Source organism: Lycium ferocissimum, chromosome 9, assembly GCF_029784015.1.
Source record: "Lycium ferocissimum isolate CSIRO_LF1 chromosome 9, AGI_CSIRO_Lferr_CH_V1, whole genome shotgun sequence".
NCBI classification, from domain to species: Eukaryota; Viridiplantae; Streptophyta; class Magnoliopsida; order Solanales; family Solanaceae; genus Lycium; species Lycium ferocissimum.
In genome coordinates, this window is record NC_081350.1 from 55,134,582 (window position 1) to 55,156,499 (window position 21,918).

Consider the following 21,918-nt stretch of genomic DNA (forward strand, 5'->3'; position numbering starts at 1 on the left):
AATATTTGATAGCAGTGTTCGTACCTATTTCACATTTATATATATATATATATATATATATATATATATATATATATATATATATATATATATATAGAAATATGAAGTTTGAATACGGAAAGTTCGAGAGAGCTATTTCACTAAAGGTTATTTAATTTTGTATACGATTCTGATCTTCGTTCATATTAATAGAGTTTTTATTTGCTACTCTACTTATTTGTCTTGAAATGTGAAGATTAATTTTTCGACTAACTCATCAAAGTATAACAAGAAGAGGCTTGTAATTTGCATAGGTAACACCAATCATTTTTCCTACAAGGAAAATTACAATATTAGTTTTTCAATTACTGGTGCTCCACTTTTAATTTTGAATCATGTGATGTTCAAATTATACATTATACTTGACAAACTTGTATGTTTTGGTATCTCCTTTGACAAATTTTTCACAAATCTAACTTATTTTTAACTTAAAAGTACCAAGAGTAATTTTCTCTTAACATAAAAATCAATTCTTCAAATGGATCAAGCAATTAAAAATTAATTCGTTACGACAATTTATTAGTTACAGGATACAGTAACGTATAACCATGCAGAATATGCTTCGTTCAATACTTATAAAAGGAATAAAATTAGAATTTGCCAAAGAGAAACTAAAAGCACAGTTGTCCTTTTCTGCTATTATCTCCTTTCTATTCTCATCTTCTTTAAATTATATTTCTTATGGTGGAGAACAAAGATATAAGTATATTTAGGTCTTCGGTGGAACTTTCACGTAAGGATGATCTGCCATGATATGGATCTTTATCATGTGTTTCTACTTACACTTTCTATCACTTAGTGAAATTTGGTAATTAAGGAAATTCGAGAGGGCTGCTCAATTCTATCTGCAACTAATTTGAATATGAAACAGGAACATGTCTGTTTAACTTGCAGCTCAAAAGTATTATATGACTGGCTATCCTATGACAATCTAATCCAATTCAAGTGAATCTTAAAGATGACAAGAAATGAATCAACCTGTTTTTCTTCACTGCTAATTTCAAATTACTCCTCACAAGGTCAAAAACTAATTCCAAAGTACTCCTCAAAAGGCCAAAAATTACAAGGCGTAGGACAAATGGTGACACAGGAACAAAAACAAGCACAGGCATATTAGAGGGAGCTACTGAATTTAAAGTACAATTAGAAAGAAAGGCGGTGGAACTTGAAGTAAGACATGACAGGTACGAGAAATCTGTCCAAATTCATATTAATCTTGAAGATTAGAAGGAATGAATCAATATGCTCTCTTAAATCTATTATGTTCGTCATTGGCAGAGCTATTAACCCACCCTACCCACCTCGCAAATTGATAAGCTAATTTCAAAGCATTCCCACAACAGTCGAAAAATTCTTGAAATATATCTGCTTGATCATTCGAACAATTACATTAAATGTCATCTATCGGCAAAGAATAAGTAAAGAACAGCAACGTATCTTTCTGGTAAGATGAATTCATACAAAGCCAACTATATCCATGGTACAGCAAACAATTTCAACAACCGTACAAGTTAAATACCAAAGTGGCGTACATATCTCTCTTAGTTATGGTCAAGAACAACGCTTGATACAGCTGATGAACTTTCACCAAATTTGCCTGAAACAAAAGAAAATTACCAATCATGAGTAGGAGCTCGCCTATAATAACTGGTGCCAAGTATTGGACACATTTTTTTGACCCTAAAAGGTACACAAAACCATAAAATGGAGTTTCCACAAAGTCACACATCAGTATTCCCGATGAATTACAGAAGTAACAGGCATAGACAGGTAAACACGCCTAGGCTCCTAACAGCTTCATTATGGTAGCATAGTCTCACTTTTTTGTTCAAGACACTGTCCCTTATGGACCTTTCTGTTTGTTAGTTCCCCGTTCTAGCATAGACAAATGTACTGGAGCTAATAATACTACTTCTGTAACTATTGCATCTTCTTGGTGCTAGCAATGCAACAACTTACTTTATCAATAAGGAAAGTTAGGCCCCTTATGACAGGTTACTACAAAAATAACCAATTAGCAAGGTACTACAAAAAAAAAAAAAAAAAAGGTTGCTACAAACTAACTTGTATCTACCTTAAATCCTAACAACTAAATCAGGAAATAAGAGAAATATCAGAACTTGGTAGAAAATGGCAGCCAATGAGAATTGGCATAAATTTGAAGAACAACAGGTTGTCAAATGGGGTGTTCTTCGCATGAAACTGGTTCATTCAGAGGTCATGATTTTGTTACTCTGGCTTGACTAATTTTCCCAACTAAATTTATTTTGACTAATCCATGCATATTCAGCTGCATTCACTGGAATCTGAGCCTGATACCGTTCTCCTCCCACTTTATTGATCACTATGCCACACCCTTGGGTGCATTTAGGGGTGGCAAAAAGGGTAAAATTTACGGATATTCGCCCGACCCAACCCATTTAAAAATGGTCCAATATGAGTCAACCCATATTATCCACTTAAAATATGGGTAACTTAATGGGTAAATGGATAAACCCACAGCATATACTATTGTCGCTATTTCCTAGAATTTAGCAAGAAAGGAAAGACTATGGCGCTTTCACTGAAAACCTACAGGGTATGCCTCTTCCATCATCCAACCCCGTCCGAGCAATAGAAAATCAATTTATCATTAACACTCATAACATGAGGACTAAAATTCACTCTTTACATTTAGCTTAAATTCTTGATGAATGAATAATTTATAATAGGAAGCAGGCAGCTCATAATTCAAACATAAACTTCTCTTCACAAGGGTAACCTGTATATAGACAATAATATAAACCAAAGAACCCTAATCATAATGCATAATCCGATCCAAAAGTAAGCTTCTCATCAAAGAATAACCTGTGCATCTCTGACAAAACCTTATTAAAATGGCAAGTAACGGCAATAGGTCATTAACCAAGCTCAGTAAAAAAATTACTAGTTATTATAGTTATAGCCTTATAGGATAAAAATAACAGGAATATTCCCAAGCTGCAAGCTGAGCAGCTTCAGCTACATGAAAGCAGCTTCTTTGAAGTAGTTCTGGATAATATGGATATCCATATTATCCGTTGGGTAACCCATTTTTTATCCGTGTTAAATATGGACAGATTGGAAAACTGATCCATTTTTGTTTAGCCCATTTTCGACCCGCCCATATCCGACTCTACCCGCCCGTTTGCCACCCCTAGGTGCATTCAATGCTTCTTTAAAGGTTTTTATGTTTTTCTTTTCTGCTGCCCGAGTCGCAACTTTCGTGGGAACAATTAACATCTTATCTGAACCAAAATTGCTACACTAGAACTTAGTGTCACTTCGTAAGATTGATAGTCAGGTGATCAAAACAGAAAAAAATGCATCTTTTACAATCCAATGAATTCTCCAAAGGTACCGAATAAGTCAATGACCAAATAGTTATACAATGTTAAGAAAATATGGGTTGTTGGATTGACCAATTACATGGTTCTCAAAGCGTTGAAAAAAATTTGTCAGACACCCTGTTATTAAGTCAAGAGACAAGAACAGCCAATTCCTACAGTTAAACCAAGTTATACATCCTCAGCCATTATTAATACTCTTACAGCCAAATCCTTCACTACATTCATTGAGATTCAACTGCAAAATGTACATCACTATGCAAGTTCAATGCACTGGCTTAACTGAATATCATTGTGCAAGTTCACTATAATCTATTTTTTCAAAATGAAGAACTAAACTGCAAAAGCCACAATCAGTTTGCTTTAAGGGGTCGTTTGGTAGGCTGTACTAATCAAAATAGTCCTTGTATTAAAATTTAGTCCATCCAATACAATGTTTGGTTACTCAATTCAATTTAATCATACCTAATACATGGATTACTTATACACCATAGGAGGGCTTATCTAATACCAAGGAAACCAAGGGATTACTTATACCAGGTTTAACTATACCTGGATAAGACCCCTAAAATGACTAAACTACCCCTCAAACCCTTTTCCTAAATTTCTTTATATACAGGCTTGTTAGAAGAACATACGTACTCTGCTCTTTGGCGGGCTTTCTCTTCTGTGGTGATGGAGAAAGTGAAGGGTTGACTGAAAAGCATCATCTTTACCATTAGCCTTCAGCTATTTTCTTTTCTTACAAGGTTAGAACTTTTATCAAGGTGGTCTTCTTTTCTTTCATTCTCATTCCCAAATGGTTAGAAACGGGTGTATTGAAACATTGATGTGCTTGAAAATTCAATTATTATTCTGCGTATTGGAACTTTATGTGCTTCAAAATTCAACTAGTATTCTGTGTATTCGAACTTTATGTACTTAAAAATTTCAGATTTTGTGCTCATATTATGTATATTGATTCTTTCCATTTTTATGGAAAATTAGGTGTTATTATGGATCTTCAATCACTGTCGGGTACTGAATATATCATTCTTGAGGAGATAATGTGCCAACAATTTCTTGTTGTCCTTATTTGCCTTTTTATGGCTATTCATGGTCATTCTCTAAGAAGACGACGTAGAAATAGGCGTGAGATTAGATACCGTATGAGTGTTCGAGTTCCAAAAATTATTTCTCACTTAAGTTGTATCATAAATGATAGTGACAGTGTATGTATCGATAAGTTAAGAATGGATAGAAATGCCTTTCATGCTTTAGTTCTTTTAACTAAGGATATCGGAGGTTTGACTGATGGTAAATATATGTCAAGTAGTGAAAAGCTAGCAATGTTTTTAAACATCTTGGCTCATCATGAGAAGAATAGATCTATCAAGGTTGATTATATTAGATCTGGATGGAGCGTAAATCAGGCTTTTAATGAATGCTTGAGAGCTATACTCAAACTAACTCCATTGTTACTTGTCAATCCTAAACCGGTGCTTGAGGATGAGATTGAAGATCGATGGAAATGGTTTAAGGTAGGTGAAATTCATTTGAGCATCTGTATAAAACTGAATTATATAGTTTTACCAAGGAAATGCTATAGTGAGATAACGCTATAATTTTTTTATAGGGTTGATTAGGTGCACTAGATGGTACTTACATGCACATTAGAGTTCCATCTGCGAACAAACCAAGATACAGGACAAGGAAGGGAGATATAGCAACTAATGTATTGGGAGTTTGTGATAGAAATCTCAATTTTACTTATTTGTTACCTGGTTAGGAAGGATCAGCTGCTGACGGTCGTGTATTACGAGATGCTATAGTGCGAAGCAATGGGTTGAAAATTCCTGAGGGTATGCTATGCATATGCTTATACATTCATATTACAACACGAAAAGAATGATGTATTTTGTTTTTTGAGAAGATAACAGTACATGAAAAGAATGATATATAAAAGTAACTAAATCTTATGTTTATATTATAGGTAATTATTATTTGTGCGATGGAGGATATACGAATGGAGAGGGTTTTCTTTCACCAAGCTAGTTAATTGGGAACATTGGTCCTTTTTTGTACTTAAAACTTTTAGAATATGCTATTATGTATGAAAATTGTTGGTTTTCTTAATATGTTCGATTATGTTGTCTCGAAGAAAGTTCAAGTATGATCTTAAAGTAGTGTAAAGTTAATTCTTGCATCAATGACTGCTATATCCTTTGATGTATGAAGTATCTTTCTTTTTTTCTTTTCAATATGCAGTTTATAACTTCTGAAAGTTGTTAAAGTTTCTTTTCAATATGAAGTTTCTTTTTATTTTTTCCTGGTTTTTTCTTGATAATCTATTCCACATGAATTTGAAGGCAAAATGAATAGTCAAACATCTTCAAACAATGCGCCAAAAAGATCAAGCAATCCAACTCCTTCGACTCGAAGGACATGGAATCCACAAGAAGAACGGACTCTTATAGATGGGTTAAAAGAGTTGTGTGCTAATGGTTGGAGATGTGATAATGGAACCTTTAGGCCGGAATACCTGAAGCAGTTAGGATGCTATTTACGCAAACATCATCCTAAAGCGAATTGAAAGGTGACCCACATGCCCTATCTAAAATAAGATATTGGAAGAAATGTTATGCAAGTATAGCTACACTAAAGAGTCGAAGCGGTCTGGGATTTCAATATAGCGATGGAGCTATTATAGTTGACGATCCAAAATTTTGGGATGACTTCCTAAAGGTAATTAATACTTTATTTAAAGTTATTAGAATTTCGTTACTTCATACATGTGTTTTACTGAATGAGTTAATTAACTAACTGAGTAATATTGCATTGCTCTATTTTCTTTTGTGATTATTTTCAAGACTGATCCAGGTGCCAAAAAAATGAATACCAAGAAATGGCCGATGTTTGAGGATTGGGAGCAGGGGCGGATGGAGCATTATCATTTGGGGTTCCAAACTTTCGATGCGGTGTACAAATTTATATGTAAAAAGTTACTAAATTTAAAATAAATAGTATATATGAACCCATAACTTTAGAAATATAATGGTTCAATGCTAAAAAACTTAAAAGGTTGAACCCCAAGAGTTTAAATCCTAGATCCGCCTCTGATTGGGAGTAAATCTTTGGCAAGGATGGAGAAACAGGAGAGTTCGCAGAAGGACCGCTAGATACTGTTGAGGAAATTCAAAGGATTCAATTTCCAGGACCTTATAATGAAATGAGTTTGGGATTTCCTATCGATGTTGATGGTGATGAAGAAGATGATACTAGCCATAGACCTAATGTGGCTACTGCAGAAGCTGAAAATGCTACTGGACCTACTGCATTTACTGGAGCATCTGAAAATGCAAATGTTGGAGCATCTGAAACTGAAGAAGCTGGATCCCAACAAAACAATAAACAAGGTGAGTATACTAAAAGGTCATCTGATGTCAATGAAAAGGAGAAATGCAAGAAAAGAAAAAAGATCGTGGAGGATGATAATGAGACATTTCTTAAGGGTATGATGGAGGTTATGAAACAATTTACTGAAAGTCAAGACAAACAAATGGGTGCCTTGATTGACAAGATTGGGGATCGTGACCAATCCAATCTTTGTGGTCAGATTTATTCCATCATTGAATCCCCCATATTTGAGTTGTACTCCCCAGCGCAACACGTCAAAGCACAAATGGTTCTTTGTGCTGATGTCAAAAAGATGGAACTGTTTATACGCATGGGTGAACTTGAGCGTCAGACTATGATGTTTATGATCGTCAATGATGAACTTTAAAGTATGGTAGACTTGTGTATATAGGTGGGGGCTCTATTTTGATTATTTTTGCTTAACTGAAAACCTTCAATGGTTTGACTGTACATCATTTTTTGATACCTCAGATTATGTCCTATCTTGAATATGACTGGTGTAAGACGGACATGAGGATAATAGTTTTTGTGTAACTAGTATCTATGGAAAAACTTGAATGTAGAGTCACTTGTGATAAACTCAAATGATGTATGTAAATGTAATTGTTCGGCTTGAAAATATATATTTTGCTAATTGATGTACTTGATTAAGATCTTTTACTGTGCGAGTGAAATTTGGTATTCTATTGTGTTTAATGATGTGAAATTTGATATATGCTCAGTTGTATGGATTGTTTAAGCTACAACTTCAGGGATGACATCAATGCAATTTTTTTGACAGTAAGTTAGCTTATTGGATTGTGGTAGATGTTTTTTTCCACAGATGGAGATGGTTGGACAGAGTTTTAAGGTTCTGTGAGTGCATATTTTGGTGTTTATTGTGGTCCTCCTTTTTACTACACTTGCAAATGGTATTGGAATTCAGTTCTAGTTTAGTTTTTGCAAAATCACACACTTGCAGAGAATTAAAGTTCGGTATGTTTGTCTTCAACTACGGTTTTTAAAAAAAAAATAACAAACATAATAAGAAAATTGTTCTTCTCAATGTTTGTATACAGAGTTTATCCATAACAAGTGTGCATGACGAATGGGAATAAAAGTACCAGAAACTGCACAAGAAAACGGGAGATTTACTGTTTATTTTTGAGTCTTGAAAACAGAGTTGCTAAACAAAGAAGGAGAAATACAGATGCTTGATAAGCTACTATAACAATAAAAATTTAGCTGTTAATTACATGAAATAGATCCCACAAAAAAATAATACTACAATGTTTGTACAGTAGTCAACTAGCTCATGCCGTTAATCCAATTAAATGAAATAGAAAATCCCACAAATATTCAAGAGTATAATTGTAAAGAAGATTTTGTACAGTTTTAAACCAAACACAAGCTTAGATTATACATTGCATATCTAATTTTTAATACAATGAACCAAACACTTGATAAAAAATAATCCTAGCACTACAATCCCTGCATTACTAATACCTGCATTACTAATCCCTGCATTACTTGTCTCCGTACCAAACGACCCCTAAGGATGTTAGTTTATTTACTAATCCCATTGCCACTCCTTTCCACATCCAATTCCCATCAACACACTTTTGGATCAAATCATACATGTCCCAAGATTTCATTCTTAATTCCTTTCAATATTTTAATCATTTCTTATAGTTCCTAAAAAACAGAAGTAATTGCAAGTAATTAGTACAAAATTGTAATCAATTTGTTTGTCTTACTTTCCTTTTCAATCCATTTAAAAAAGAATGCGTGCAACTCTTTAATTTCAACTTTCCACATGTCAAGAGTCAAAAGTTTTCTTAAACTGCGTGTGGAAAATGAAAGACATACCTATTGAAGAGATCGGAAGCATATCGAAAGGTATTGTAAGACATAAACCAGAGCAAAACAAGGACCAAAATATCTAAAAGGCGTTAAGGAACTCCAGATCCAACAAAAATCTGATGATTGAAATTGATGAACTGAAAAGTTTAGTGAGTAAACAAAATTGAAGGATACTGAAGAGACAACGTTCCCACCAGTCGAGCATGTACAAACCAAATGTCACATTGTACAGATATATTTTCCTTTGAAACCAATTCATTTTCTATCTTTCCTGCACAAAATACTATCAACTTATGGAAATGTGATAATTCTAAGCTGTAACGATGGATTTGATTGATTGATTGATTGCTGCTGCCCCTTAGCCTCCGAATTAGAATTTTTCTTCTTCCTCGTCAACCTTTTCTGGGATCAAATTACATACGGAAAAGGCTCATAAATACCCCTAACCTATTCAAAAAGGCTCATAAATACCCTCCTTCCACCTTTTGGTCTAAAAATACCTTTACGCTTATTTTTGGCCAAATATACCTCAAACTAACAAGTTAAAATTAACTCTTTTAAAAAGCCAAATGGCATTTTGTAATTGGTCAATAATAAAATTCCGTAATTTAAAAAAAAATCTGAATTTTTTTTTAAAATCTGGATTATTTTTTTTAAATCGATTTTTTTTTGACCAATTACGAATTTTTAAAAAAATCGAATTTTTTTTTGACCAATTACTTTAATTTTTAAAAAAATCTGAATTTTTTTTTTAAATTACTTAATTTTATTTTGACCAATTACGAATTTTTAAATTATCAATTTTTAAAAAATCGAATTTTTTTTTAAATCGATTTTTTTTTAAATTACGAAATTTTATTATTGACCAATTACAAAATGCCATTTGGCTTTTTAAAAGAGTTAATTTTAACTTGTTAGTTTGAGGGGTATATTTGAGCCAAAAACAAACCTTAAGGGTATTTTTAGACCTAAAAGGTGGATGGAAGGATATTTTTAGACCAAAAGGTGGAAGGAGGATATTTATGAGCCTTTTTCAATAGGTTAGGGGTATTTATGAGCCTTTTCCGAATTACATATGACCCCCCTTCAGAAAAGAAAAGTACACATAACACCCCCACCCCCACCCCCAAACATATTTTGACAACAACATACCTAGCGTAATTCCGCAAGTGGGGTCATGGTAAGATGTGGGCAGAGCTTATCTTTATTTTTATGAGATAGAGAATTTATTTTCGATAGACCCTCGTCTCAAAAGAAATGTAACCGATCGTAAGAAAGAAAAAGAGACAAAGAAAATAGCAAATGTACAAAACAAATATAGTACAGAATACAATATACATTAGCAAAAAAGAAACTATGCAACTATCCCAAATCATACGACTAAAAGTAAGATAACACTCTAATCCTCGACATTCACACCTTCCTATACAAAGTCATGTCTTCAGTCAACTGGAGCTGTGTCATGTCCTGTCTAACCCTAATTTTGATTGTTACTTAAATTTCTTTGCATTGTATCCTTAAATGCATCACTATGTAACGATAAAAAATCTCATTTTGTGTAGCAACCAATTTTGTGTGATCGTGTTTTTCCCTCATTTTGTCTTTACTTTTTATCTGAAAATCTTATTTTATTTTTTACTCTACCTTTTTATAATAGGTCTATTCCGGCCTACTTTTCTTGTAGGTTTATGCTTCAAATTGTTGATGTGTGATATTATGTAATGACGGAAAACAATATAATCCATCAAAACATTATACCCATCAAAACAATACAATATGATATAGTATAACACAATACAATATAATACAATATATTATGAAACAATACATAACAGTCATCCAAATAGAGTATAAAGGTGTCAAAACCAAATTGCTCCCGTTATATAGTTTAAATTTTATGTATTGATGGTGTGCAATAAATATTTACATAATTCTGTCATTTTTAAAGAAACTTTACGATTTTATTAGTTGGTAACCTGGCAAAATTGAGAACTAATCTTTTATCATAAGTTAAAATTTACTTTATTCTACATTGGTGTATGTCACTTGAATCCTTATTTTTATCATTTACTAGTATGATGCTAAAATTATTAGGTGACAGTGAATTTTATTCAATTATGCCACTTTTAGGGCAATAATGAAATTTATTGGAGTACTTGAATTTGTATTTTATCAGAGAGAGCAGGAGCTAAAGATCTAGAATTGTTTTTTCCTTAGCTTTTTTTGTACTCTAATAAAATTTAGTTTTAAGTGCAGCCTAAGTTTGTGACTTTTCACAAGCGAACACATGCATAACTTGAAAGCATCTTTAAGCAAAACTTGAATACGTTGACTTTGGCTGTATTTTCTCTACGGTGAGATGCGAGACAAGAGGCTAGTGTCCAAAAAGCGAAAAAAGATTGAACAAAAACTTGCGATGTATTTTCGCAAGAAACAGAAGGAAAAATGAGTTGATGTGTTAGTCTTCTCTACGGTAAGAAACAGACTTACATCTTTTGAACAACAGTGGTATTCGGGCTGTTAGTTTAGTGAACTTATTAGTTTTGTTTTATTGGATAGCCCTGGTGTTCGGGCTGTTAGCTTAATGGTAAATCACGCCCCTGAAAGCGGATAGCTAATGTGTACCACTTATTAAACACGCAATAGTTCACCAAGTTTAAAAAAGGCAGGTCATTCAATTAGAAGGGGTAAATTAACACCTCGATTAATTTCACCAGACTTGCTACCTCCTATCAACACTGATACCGGATAATTATATTTACCAAGGCTTGAACAAATAGAAAAAAAAACATCTAGTGTTTGTCGACAAATATCGAGTGATAATTGATTAAATTTGTGGACGCTTCTTCCACTTATGATACAAGAACTAAAATATGAAGTAAACTAATAGAGAAGCTTTGTAGTCAAAACGTGGGGGCAGGAAAGAAGCAACACCTAGAGCAGTACGCTCAATGGCTGGCTGTTACTTTGACGTTAGTCTGCATTAATCATCTCCTTCTGTGATGTGTTCCAAATATAATTTAACAAAATCATTTGAACGAATTACTATCTCCCACTCTGGATTCTGACCTTCTTCTAAAGTTTCTTCCTTCCCTTCCTGACTATGTCAGCCGTAGAACAATCAAGTTTTATAACTAATAAAACAAAGATGGAATCCAGTGGCACTAACCTACAGCTTTTGGTGGGAAAAAAAAGTTCCAGAAGATATCATGTATAGCTAAACATCAGCTAAATTCTGAAAGATCTCTCATTATTGCACGCCCAAGATATCTACTGTAATAGTTAGGTGAACTGGGGCTAATAGGAGCACGATACAATCCATGCGACATCTTCAAGACTGATTGTGGCCACTGTTAGCATTAATAGTAGAAGATACTACTGCGACTTACGTGACACGGAATTTAAAAAACTAAAAGAAGGAAAATAAACAAGCGAAAAGCAAGAGTATTCAGGATTTTCACTAGCGAAAAATAAAATACTATGAAGACCTGAGTCTGTACTTGCATCATTCGTAACACTGTCAGGACAAGCACAAAAGTCTTCATGTTTAAAACTATCAAACCTATCTACAACCACCAACACATAAATCCAACCTAAATGGATGAGATAATTCGGAATAATAAAACAACGCCCCAAAAAGAAAAAGGAAAAAAGAAAACAGGAAAGAGCTACACTTCCAGCACTAGTCCAAGACGTTAATTCCTCTAAGCCATCCAAGAATCCCATGTCATAAGACTTGATGAGCACTTCAGATGTATTAGTGGATACAACTAACCATCATAGTCCCCCTCGTAGAACTTGTTTTCTGGATAGAAGACAGCTACAACTTGGTTGCCACCAAATTTTCTTCCATTCAAACTTTGCCGAGCTTTGCTGGCACTGTCAACGTCTCCATACTCCAAAAATACCTGAAAGGTACAAAAATCATTTAGCAGTTCCACATTTTAGAAGTGAAAAACAAGCCATTGATAAAGAATCAGTCTATCACATTGGACCCCTTCTTTCAATTGGCTGAAATCCGCCGTCATTTGAGGAAGTTATATCTAGTCGTAGTAAACCTCTTCATAAAAATTACAAGCCAGATGGTCATTGCAAAGAAATCCAAGTTGTATCGCTTTTGATGTAACATAGGATCACTATTAACAATTTCTAACCTTTAAATGACCCAGTCCAAGAAATATGCAGATATATATTTACCTTTCCAACCCCTGGTGTGGGCTCACCATTTGGACTTGGACGCGGAATAACAACATTCACCAGTGAACCTGTAGAATATACATATATATCAAAGTGGAAGATAATTTAACAAATATTGCTAATTTGCTACCATATGTTAAGCGATATGCTTAGCACAACAAGGAAAAAAGATCTTATCTAAATACCCACCAAATTTCCCACATTCAGTTCTCATGTCTTCCAAAATATCTTGATAGTCATCATCATTACTGAGCTCATCTACCTCAACAACTTGTGTTAAGCACAAGACCTTTGTGGCTAACGCACCAGGTTGTAACATAAGTCTCTGCAAGAAAACATGCATTAAGGGGTGAGCAGCCAAATCGTTGCTAAGAAATCAAATCCTTAGGAATTGAAAGTTGAATAAGAGAGCACAGATCTCTCACCTGCAAAGCTATCTGCTGTTGTGCATGCAACAATACACTCTCTTGCTCAGGTTTAGGTTGCGTCGTACCCTGGTTAGCACGCCTAACAGTAAGGGTTTTATCACCCATCTTAATCCCATTGAGAGCTGCACAAGCAATATCAGTAACGGAAACATCCGAATAGACACAAAAGGCATAGCCTTTTGAGTTCCCAGTTTCTCTATCTTTGACCAAATCAAATCCTCTAAGTGGACCAAAAGACTCTAACAGCTCTCTGATCTGAGCTTCTGTGAAATAGTAGGGCAAACCACCAACAAAAATGCGATCAGGACCTTCAAGCCCTCCTGCAGAACCAGGGCTCAATCCAACAGCTGCCAGGTTGAGGTTGGGGTTTGGTTGGCTAGGACCAAGAGTAGCAGCCAGAGAAGGGTTGTAATCGCTGGGTCTTCTGACCTTACAGGGTGCACCCTGGACAAAAAAGAACACGCACAGAGAAGCACAGAGCAGTCAGTTGAGAGTAAGGACAATGTACTTGATGCAGCAGAAAAATAATACTTGGTAAATAAATTATCCAATAACATCTGATCAGCTTCAGCAATGTAATAAATGATAACAAACGAACAAAAGAGAAGGAAACAGGTTTGAGGATATCCAGCTATTATAATATGAAGGGAGTGAAAGGTGTTGCGTCCAAAATTTTCTTGGACTGCACAGGACTCGAGGGACAGAGAATAGCATATCCCTAAAACTAAAATTTTCTACATCCTTGCTTTTCCCCTAATGGATAAAGCACCTACAACTATAAGAGGTAACAGTGTATAATTCTTTAAAACTTCATAACTAGTTAATCAGCTATTACACATTCAGGTACCTCAAATATGATGCCATCCAATGCCATGGCATTACTGGCTTCCTCTACAGATCTCATTTCAACAAAAGCAAACTTCTTCTCATAGTTTATATAGACATTGACAACAGCATCCCCTGAAAATTCCAACAATACTCTGAGCTTCTGAACAGTAAATTTGTTGTAATCATATGACAAAGGACGACAAATTTAAGCTAACCTGGACCAGCTGTATTTCCGCCAATTGCAGACATAACATGACTAAAGAAGGTCGCAACAGACTGTATGAGAATCAAGTCAAGACAAATATGTATGAGAGCAATGTCAGAGAGAGGTCACATCAACTTTAACCATGGGAAACAACATTGTTACTATGGTACTCTTTTCGATAACCAAATAAAAAATTATGATTATCAGAAATGTCGAAAGTAGCGAGCGACATTATCATTTTCAGAATACAGGAAGACAAACTTCAATTTGATTAACTTAAATGTATTTCTATAAAAGAAACTTTGGCCTCTATAATACAAAACTGAAGCTAGAGTCAAAAAACAAAAAAACATGGAACATTGTTGACTAAAAAAGGCTAAATATCATACAAGAAATGAAATTACATGCAGTTTTCTCTTGACAGATGGGACATGAAATGAGGTTGGTTCTATGATATTTTACAAGCAATTATTAAATTTAAAAATATTAATTCTTTAGACATAAAACTCGAATAGTGTTTGAGCACCATTCAGAAAATCACCACATACTATATTTAGATAGAGAATAATGGTAGAAAAAAGTGAAATGCCTAAGAAAGATTTTCACAGCAGTGACAGTAAGAAAAGATGTCAAACTATGTAGACACTAAAACAGATGAAACTAAGTTGTACTGATAGAAAAGATGGTGTAACAAATTTTACATCCACAAAATGTAAGAAGTATTAAAGCATATTAAAAATACTTTAGTGATTCTGAAAGATACCGAGACATTAAAATAAACGAAGTAACTTCCCAAATTTGAAGCCAAATTTTAAACAGCAAAGTCAAGTCACAAGAAATTCCAAATTTGCACCAAACTGATTTGAAGGCGCTAAAGGATATCTCTCATATTTGAAGGCGCTAAAGGATAAAAAAATCGAGACAGCTAAAACTACTATGCTATAAATACAGGAGAGTGTTCATGCAGTTTGTTTTAAAAAAAATATACATTATATGGAAATGTCAAAGAGACCAACTACTTCATGAGATTGGTGGGAGTGGTGTCATACCTGTTCATTTGAAGTAGCAGGAAGTCCACCGACATAAACTCGTCGAGCATGCCTAGTAGCCTGATAAAACACAAGTTAGGAAATACTTAAGGTAAAAAGAGGAATTCATATGCATCGTGAGCTTACACTTTGGAACAGATTAACAGATGAAAGGACTTATCTGGGTGATGTCTAGAAGTACTCTGGAGACTTTAGTGAATTGGAATAGCTACAGTAGCCTAGCTACGGAGAAGAAAAGATGGAAAATTGTCCCTGCTTGTATTTGCTGGACAGCGTGGAAGGAAAGGAATCAAAGATGCTTTGAAAAAAAATGTAGCTCCGTCCAGAACTTGAAGATGAAGTGCTTAGTTTTGTTTTATTTTGGGTGTAAACATGAATATATGGAAGATCATGAATCATTTGTAGATGTTATAGGAACCTTGTGAACCAAAGGAATAGGAGACTGATCTATAGCATTTTGTAATTACTTTGGACTGCATTAACTTGGTGCAGTTTTTTTTTTTTTTTTCTGGATCTATATAACAGTTGTTACCTTCTCAAAAAAACAAAATATGCACCGTGAGCTTACGAATTACAAACCTGCTGTGTCATTGCCTGGACCGGCATAAGAGGAAGAGCTCCAAACTGCCACAACCACAAAAGAGAACAAATAAATGAGAATCATGATAAAAGCACTGAATCCATACAATTAAATAAGGAGCTCTGACAATACCTGGCCCGATGCTAAAGGAAACATGTTAGGAAACATTCCAGGAATTGCTGGGTTGGTCCCAGGGACTTGACCTGCAGAGAAACCAAGATACAGTCGAAATGACATAATGATATATTACTTTAAACAATACGAGAGTGAGTATCTACATGAACAAATCCCTTTTAAAATGATTTTGAAAGAAGTTACAACCTTCAAAAAAATTGATTTTGAAAGAATAAATAAAATTTTGTACACTCAGAAATCTAAGTAAAACAATATAAGGAGTGGAAATTTTACAGTGTATTCAGAAAATATTTGTAACTACCAAACACGCAATTCCTGGATGAAGATGAACAAGACCTGTATTGGTTCTTCCTTGTACATAAAAGCTACAGAAGTCGGCTCACACCCATTGTCAGCACAGTGGGGCAAGTAGCCCAACATTGCCTTCTTAGAACATAAGACAAGACATACAAAACAAACAAACAAACACCAAACAAAACAAGAAACCAAAAACCCTCAGTTTCGGAATTACTTCACCAAGTAAACAATAAAGAAAACAAAACAGCCAATCTACTCCATGACTCAAATGCCAATATAGGTGGAAGTTAAAGAACCAATAGCTTACCAAAACGTAACCATGCATTTTGATATGAACTTCCACACTATGTCAAAGAAAAATGTGGCAGTTATATACTTTCAGCTGTAACCTTAACGATGAAACAAGTACCTGCAGCAGCTGTAGCGCCAGGTAACATTGCAGTGCTAGGAGGTGCCATATCAAAACCACTCATCCTTTTGCTGAAAAAATACAAATTAATAACAATAAAGTGACTAAGACCTGTGGTTATTAAAAAAAAAGGTCACTAAAACCTGACTGCAAATACAACATTTAGTGATCCTCAGAACTTTGGCCACCCAATTAGTTCTTAGGACATATATAACAAAATAAAAATTAAAAAAAAATAAAAAAAACAGTACAACACGAGGTAGATTTTGCCAGTTCCTTAACAGGGCCAATAGGGCAACAACAAAAATCTATGACTAAGTTTCTTGCGTTTCAGTAGATAAATACCACAAAACCCCCACCATTTTAGTGTGGAGTGTGGACATGACAGGCCAAGAACAAGGGGAAGTATTTCGCTCCAAGCACGGAAAGGAAAAAGACAACTGCATCTTCACAAGTATCATCCCAGTATTTCAAGTTATAATCCTTCAACCCCATATTAACTGGAAAGAATCTCAGATCAATTTAAGTTTTTGTAATAAACAAATCTATTTGTACTGAATGTTAAATCACATAAAGCAAAAGGCTAAACTAAGAAAATCTCCATGTTACATTTTAGTGACTTCTATGTAAAGATTGGATATTTGTCATTTCATTCCAGCCAGACAGATCAAAGAGTCCTATATAAGTTCGACAAAATTCACGGTAAATTAGTATTTTATTTAATTTTTGTTGACAAGGGAACCCGCAGCCACTATCCTTCGGGTGCGCACAAGGTAAATCCTGCACCAAAGGTAATCGCCTGCAAACCACACATGAGAGATAAACCTCACTAAGCAAGCCCCGTGCGACGAGCTCGACCGAGAAAGCATGAAGGACAGTAAATTATTATCTATACAAGGTAGAGCCAACTATAAACTGAAGTTTGAATAGCAGAAAACAGTCTTAGATGAATTTTAGCATTTAAAGAGAGAATATAACATGGAAATGCTCAAGTGACAAAGATACACAAGCAGACAACTAACCTCTTGGATCGAGAACGCGATCGAGACCTTGATCTATGCTCAGATCTACCCCTTGAGCGAGACCTGTGTCTATGCCGACTCTCTCTATCTTTGTCATGATCCCTTTGCCTTTAAGCAAAATCATATGAATAAATCACAAACTCAGATGAAGCATGCTTCCACTACCACTCAACAACATTTTGAAATTTGAAGATCATAACATGATCCTAAAGTCTGAATCCAACTCGTAACAGTAACTTAAAGCCAAATTGAAATCACAAAAGCAATATAAATACAGTAACTTAAAGCCAAATTGAAATCTCAAAAGCAATATAAATACTGACATTAAAGTGCTATAGCCCTTACTTGTCATAATCTCGAGTTCGATGGCGTTCATCATCATCTCTATCTCTGGTTCTCTCCCTCTCCCTTCTGTCACTCCGATCCCTATGACGATCCCTGTGATGACGATCACGGTCCTTCTCCCGGTCTCTGTCCCTGTCTTTGTCTCTTTCCCTACCCCTGTCCCTGTCCCGGTCTCTGTCTCTATCCCGGTCCCTATCACGCCCCCTATCCTTTTCCCTGCTTCTTGATGAGTCCCTATCTTTTTCATTCTCGCGAGAACTATGCTGGAAGAGGCACACAAGTTTTAAAAAAAAAAATATATATATATATATATATAAGAAAGTGAAGGAAACTAGAAAAGTAGACATGTGCATATATATATATATAAGAAAGTGAAGGAAACTAGAAAAGTAGACATGTGCAAAACCCAAGGATGGGAAAGGAATTATATTGAGGGTCAAATCATAACAGTTAAGATTGACACTGAACTGATGAAAGAAGCCAAAAGACTATAGCACCAAAACTAATACTAAGAAAACTAACCTGATTAAGACTAATTGAAAATGTTCAAAAACCCAAAGACAGTCCTTTGGGGTGCTCAGTTTTCACATATCAGAATTACAACCCGCCAGTCTGCTAGTACAATAATGGTTCTTACACAAAAATCATTTCTCTATAATTCAGAAATCATTCTCTGGTTCACCCTAAAAAAAAATTCCCCTGGAAGGATAGAGCAACAGAAATTTCCGAGAATTCAAGAGATGTGCGAGACAAGCTGTTCATCGCTATGATACGTGTCAAGAGGAAGTGCATGTATGCAGCTGTGGCATCCTTCTTTATTTTTTCCACATACTGGTCACCCAGAACATTCTTGAATCACATCCCATCAAGCAGATAGAACCCACACAGTAATAGCCTAGATATTCGAGTGCTTGCCATTAGAATGATTCACACAGTTCAAGGAGCAAGCCTCATACTTGACCTCTAAGATAATCATTATGAAACACCTAAACAAAATCATTGTTCCATTCCACCATAACACATCCCTCCGCAAATAAAAGCCGCAAATCAGACTTTTCAGATATAATCTCTTTTTTTTTTCTTGTTCTTTTTCCCTTTTTAAAATAAACAGCTTGCCTCGACTAATCCACCAGCAATCTGCCATCACCCACAAACACAAGTATGGGAAACTTTCCCTAAACCAGCTTGCCTCCACTAACCTACCACGCAACCTGCTACTGCCCACAAGCACATCTATTGGGAAAAATCAGCCTTGATTCTGCTGTTCTAGAAAAAAAAAAAAGATGAGGGCTTTCGAGCTACTCAAAAGTGATCTGGCACCTTATACTCATGGTTTGGGATGTAGGTTATGTAGGAACGCTGGCAGATGTATGTCCAAAAAAGAGAATACCTCAAATCGTAGTAAACGTGTTCCACAACGTGCAATGATAGCTCTACAGTCAATTAGAATGATAAAGTTTAGAACTTGGATCAATTCCCATGATTTCCCACCCTTTTTGATCTCACCTCAAGCACTTATTCATGTCTTCCACAAGCACAGATATCGACAAAACTTGGTGCAGATGGGCTAATTTCAACTGAAATAAGAAGGGGAGATGGTAGGTATGAATAAAGGAGAGAGAGAGAGAGAAGTTAGTACCTGAGGGTTGGAGTCATCATGGGATTTGGAGTCGCCGTAATTGTCTATGTCTTCTCCATTGTCCGCCATGCCTACTGTAACACCTTTCTCTGCTCTCAATTCTTCTTCTACTTCACAAAACTAGGGCTTTGAATTCAACTGCACCGAGAGTGACAGTGAGTCCTTTAGTAAAAAGGCTACAACCGTAACTTAACCCCTTCCGCCCCAATTTTTTCACTTTATTATTATTCACCTAAATTTTAGTTTAAGCGGGCGTTTGCCCGTTTAAATCAAATATTTTTCACTTTATTTTGGAATTTTAAAGTTGGAGTTGTGTCTGGTTATAGTTTTGTAAATAATTTTTGGTTGTTGGAATGTACTCTTACACTGAAAAAAGTAAAAACAACGTCTTTTTTTGTTTTCCAAATTCCAAGTTGTATTTGAAATCTCATGGTCAAACCTGATTTTCAAATAAATTAAAACAAATTTTCGAAAAAAAAGTGAAAAATTCTCATGGCTAAACGGGTCCTAAGTCTTTTGCTTCGAGATAATACCCCACTTATAAAATTACTTTGGGTATGTTGTTGGGGCTGCTTCAAGTTTCCTTTCTTTTCGTCTTTAAACAACAGCAAGTTACTAGCTTGCTCGGCCCGTAAATACTATTTTCTTACTGTTCATCCAAAAATATTATATTTTTATACTTAAAAATCATTAATTTTAAATTTACTATTATATCCTTCATGAAATTTTTTATAACCACGTAAAATGTTAACAGGGAGTTTGGATCGGCTTTTTTAAAGTAACTGATAAGCCAAAAGCTAATAGCCATAAGTTGGGAATACCCAGCTTTTGACTTTTGGCTTATTTTTGTATTTTTTTTTAGCTAAAAGTAAGCACTTAGTTTTCCCAAACACTACAAAAAGTAAAAAAGAGCTTAAAAGCCAATAAGCACTTAAAATAAGCCAATCCAAACACCCTCTAAGGCATAACAAAGTTCGTAGATTTCAAAAGTTTTATAAACGCACAATGCTCGCGGCAACTGTGACCTCTCGGGAGAATCGATGACTGCATCAAATATGCAATGCTAGTAAATCTGAGACTTCTTAATTGGCTAGTTGTAAATAGCCCCAAGGTTATGGAACAAAGGATTATCTCGGACCTACACCGATGGTGACTGGTGTCTGTGAACCTCACCCCGGAGGACGTATAGATGATGAAGACCAGGCTGCTGACCCTGAGGGCTGGACCCTACCCCTACTACCAATCGAGGGGCAATCACGCATAATATGGCCTGGCCGACCACATGCATAGCAAACATCTGAACCCAATCTGCACTGGCCCCAATGTAACTTTCCGCACTGAGAACATCGTGGTATAGGCGATCTTGCCTGGCCCGAGTCACCACTGTGATGAGAACCTGAAGCTCGAAAACTCTGACTCGGCTCGGAGTGAATGGCTCTATCTAATCTCTGGCTCGTAAACCGTGGAGGCGCACTAGTCATGGAATGGCCTGAATGCCTAAAAAAAACTGGTGTCTTTGCCCTCCTCTGAACTCACTAGGCGGACCCGAAGATCTAGCCTTCTTGCTATAACCTATATCACTCTGACGCTCACTTCTTTACTGTTGTTGGCTTTCCTCCAAATTCTGGGCATGGGCTTGAATGCGAGAAATGTCCATACCATCTTGAAGTGACGCAGTCAAGCACTTATTCATCAAATGTGGCCCCAAGCCACTCACAAACCAGTGCACTCAATCATCCATATCTGCTACCATGGCCGGAGCATACCTAGCCAAAGAATTGAAGCGGAGGCTATACTCTAGGGCACTCATGCTTCATTGCCTAAGATTCAAGAACTTATCAACCTCTGGGGGCAAGTAATGTCGAAGAAAAGCATCAACAAATTCTTGCCATACCGGAGGAGGTGCATTGACTCCCCTAGAAGACATCTAAACCGTATACCAATGAACCGCAACAGCCCGTAGTCTATAGGAAGCCCCAATTCTATGGATTCGACGTCTGAACCATGCATTAACCGAAGTGTCCTCAACATTCCATCAATAAAGCTTTGGGGTCCCTTATCCGGTGTTGATCCGAAGAATTTCGGAGGGTTCAGGCTAATAAAATCACTGGCTCTAGCACTCACAGCCCTATCACCATGACT

The 21,918-nt window shown here is 35.6% G+C and overlaps 1 protein-coding gene and 1 long non-coding RNA gene across 3 annotated transcripts; both read right to left on the reverse strand.

Moving 5' to 3' along the window:
* Positions 1–1,374: 1,374 nt before the first annotated feature.
* LOC132029381 (uncharacterized) lies at positions 1,375–8,934 on the reverse strand. The gene is made up of 3 exons (XR_009407792.1): positions 8,817–8,934; positions 8,649–8,721; positions 1,375–1,636 (listed from the first exon to the last, which is right to left on the reverse strand). It is a non-coding gene; the product is annotated as an uncharacterized LOC132029381 (long non-coding RNA).
* Positions 8,935–12,096: 3,162 nt separating this feature from the next.
* On the reverse strand, positions 12,097–19,918 carry LOC132031315 (splicing factor U2af large subunit B). Of its 2 annotated transcripts, XM_059421224.1 has the most exons (13): positions 19,777–19,918; positions 18,138–18,400; positions 17,793–17,900; positions 16,771–16,841; positions 16,062–16,132; positions 15,929–15,973; positions 15,350–15,409; positions 14,311–14,371; positions 14,115–14,227; positions 13,265–13,711; positions 13,029–13,164; positions 12,840–12,907; positions 12,097–12,550 (listed from the first exon to the last, which is right to left on the reverse strand). In XM_059421224.1, the coding sequence occupies exons 1-13, from the start codon at positions 19,843–19,845 to the stop codon at positions 12,413–12,415; spliced, it is 1,650 nt and encodes a 549-aa protein (XP_059277207.1). In that variant the 5' UTR covers positions 19,846–19,918; the 3' UTR covers positions 12,097–12,412. The 2 variants fall into 2 exon arrangements, with proteins under 2 accessions (XP_059277207.1, XP_059277208.1); XM_059421225.1 differs by lacking the exons at positions 16,771–16,841; positions 17,793–17,900; positions 18,138–18,400; positions 19,777–19,918 and adding an exon at positions 16,401–16,423.
* Between the last annotated feature and the right edge of the window lie 2,000 nt (positions 19,919–21,918).

Bases quoted from the DNA above. Each gene is read 5' to 3' on its own strand.
- LOC132031315 (XM_059421224.1), bottom strand. From the start codon at position 19,845: ATGGCGGACAATGGAGAAGACATAGACAATTACGGCGACTCCAAATCC. The intron at 15,410-15,928 runs GTTTGTAATTCG...GTGTTTTATCAG, and splicing joins TCCAGGCAATGACACAGCAG to GCTACTAGGCATGCTCGACG. The intron at 12,908-13,028 runs GTGGGTATTTAG...TATATTCTACAG, and splicing joins AACTGAATGTGGGAAATTTG to GTTCACTGGTGAATGTTGTT.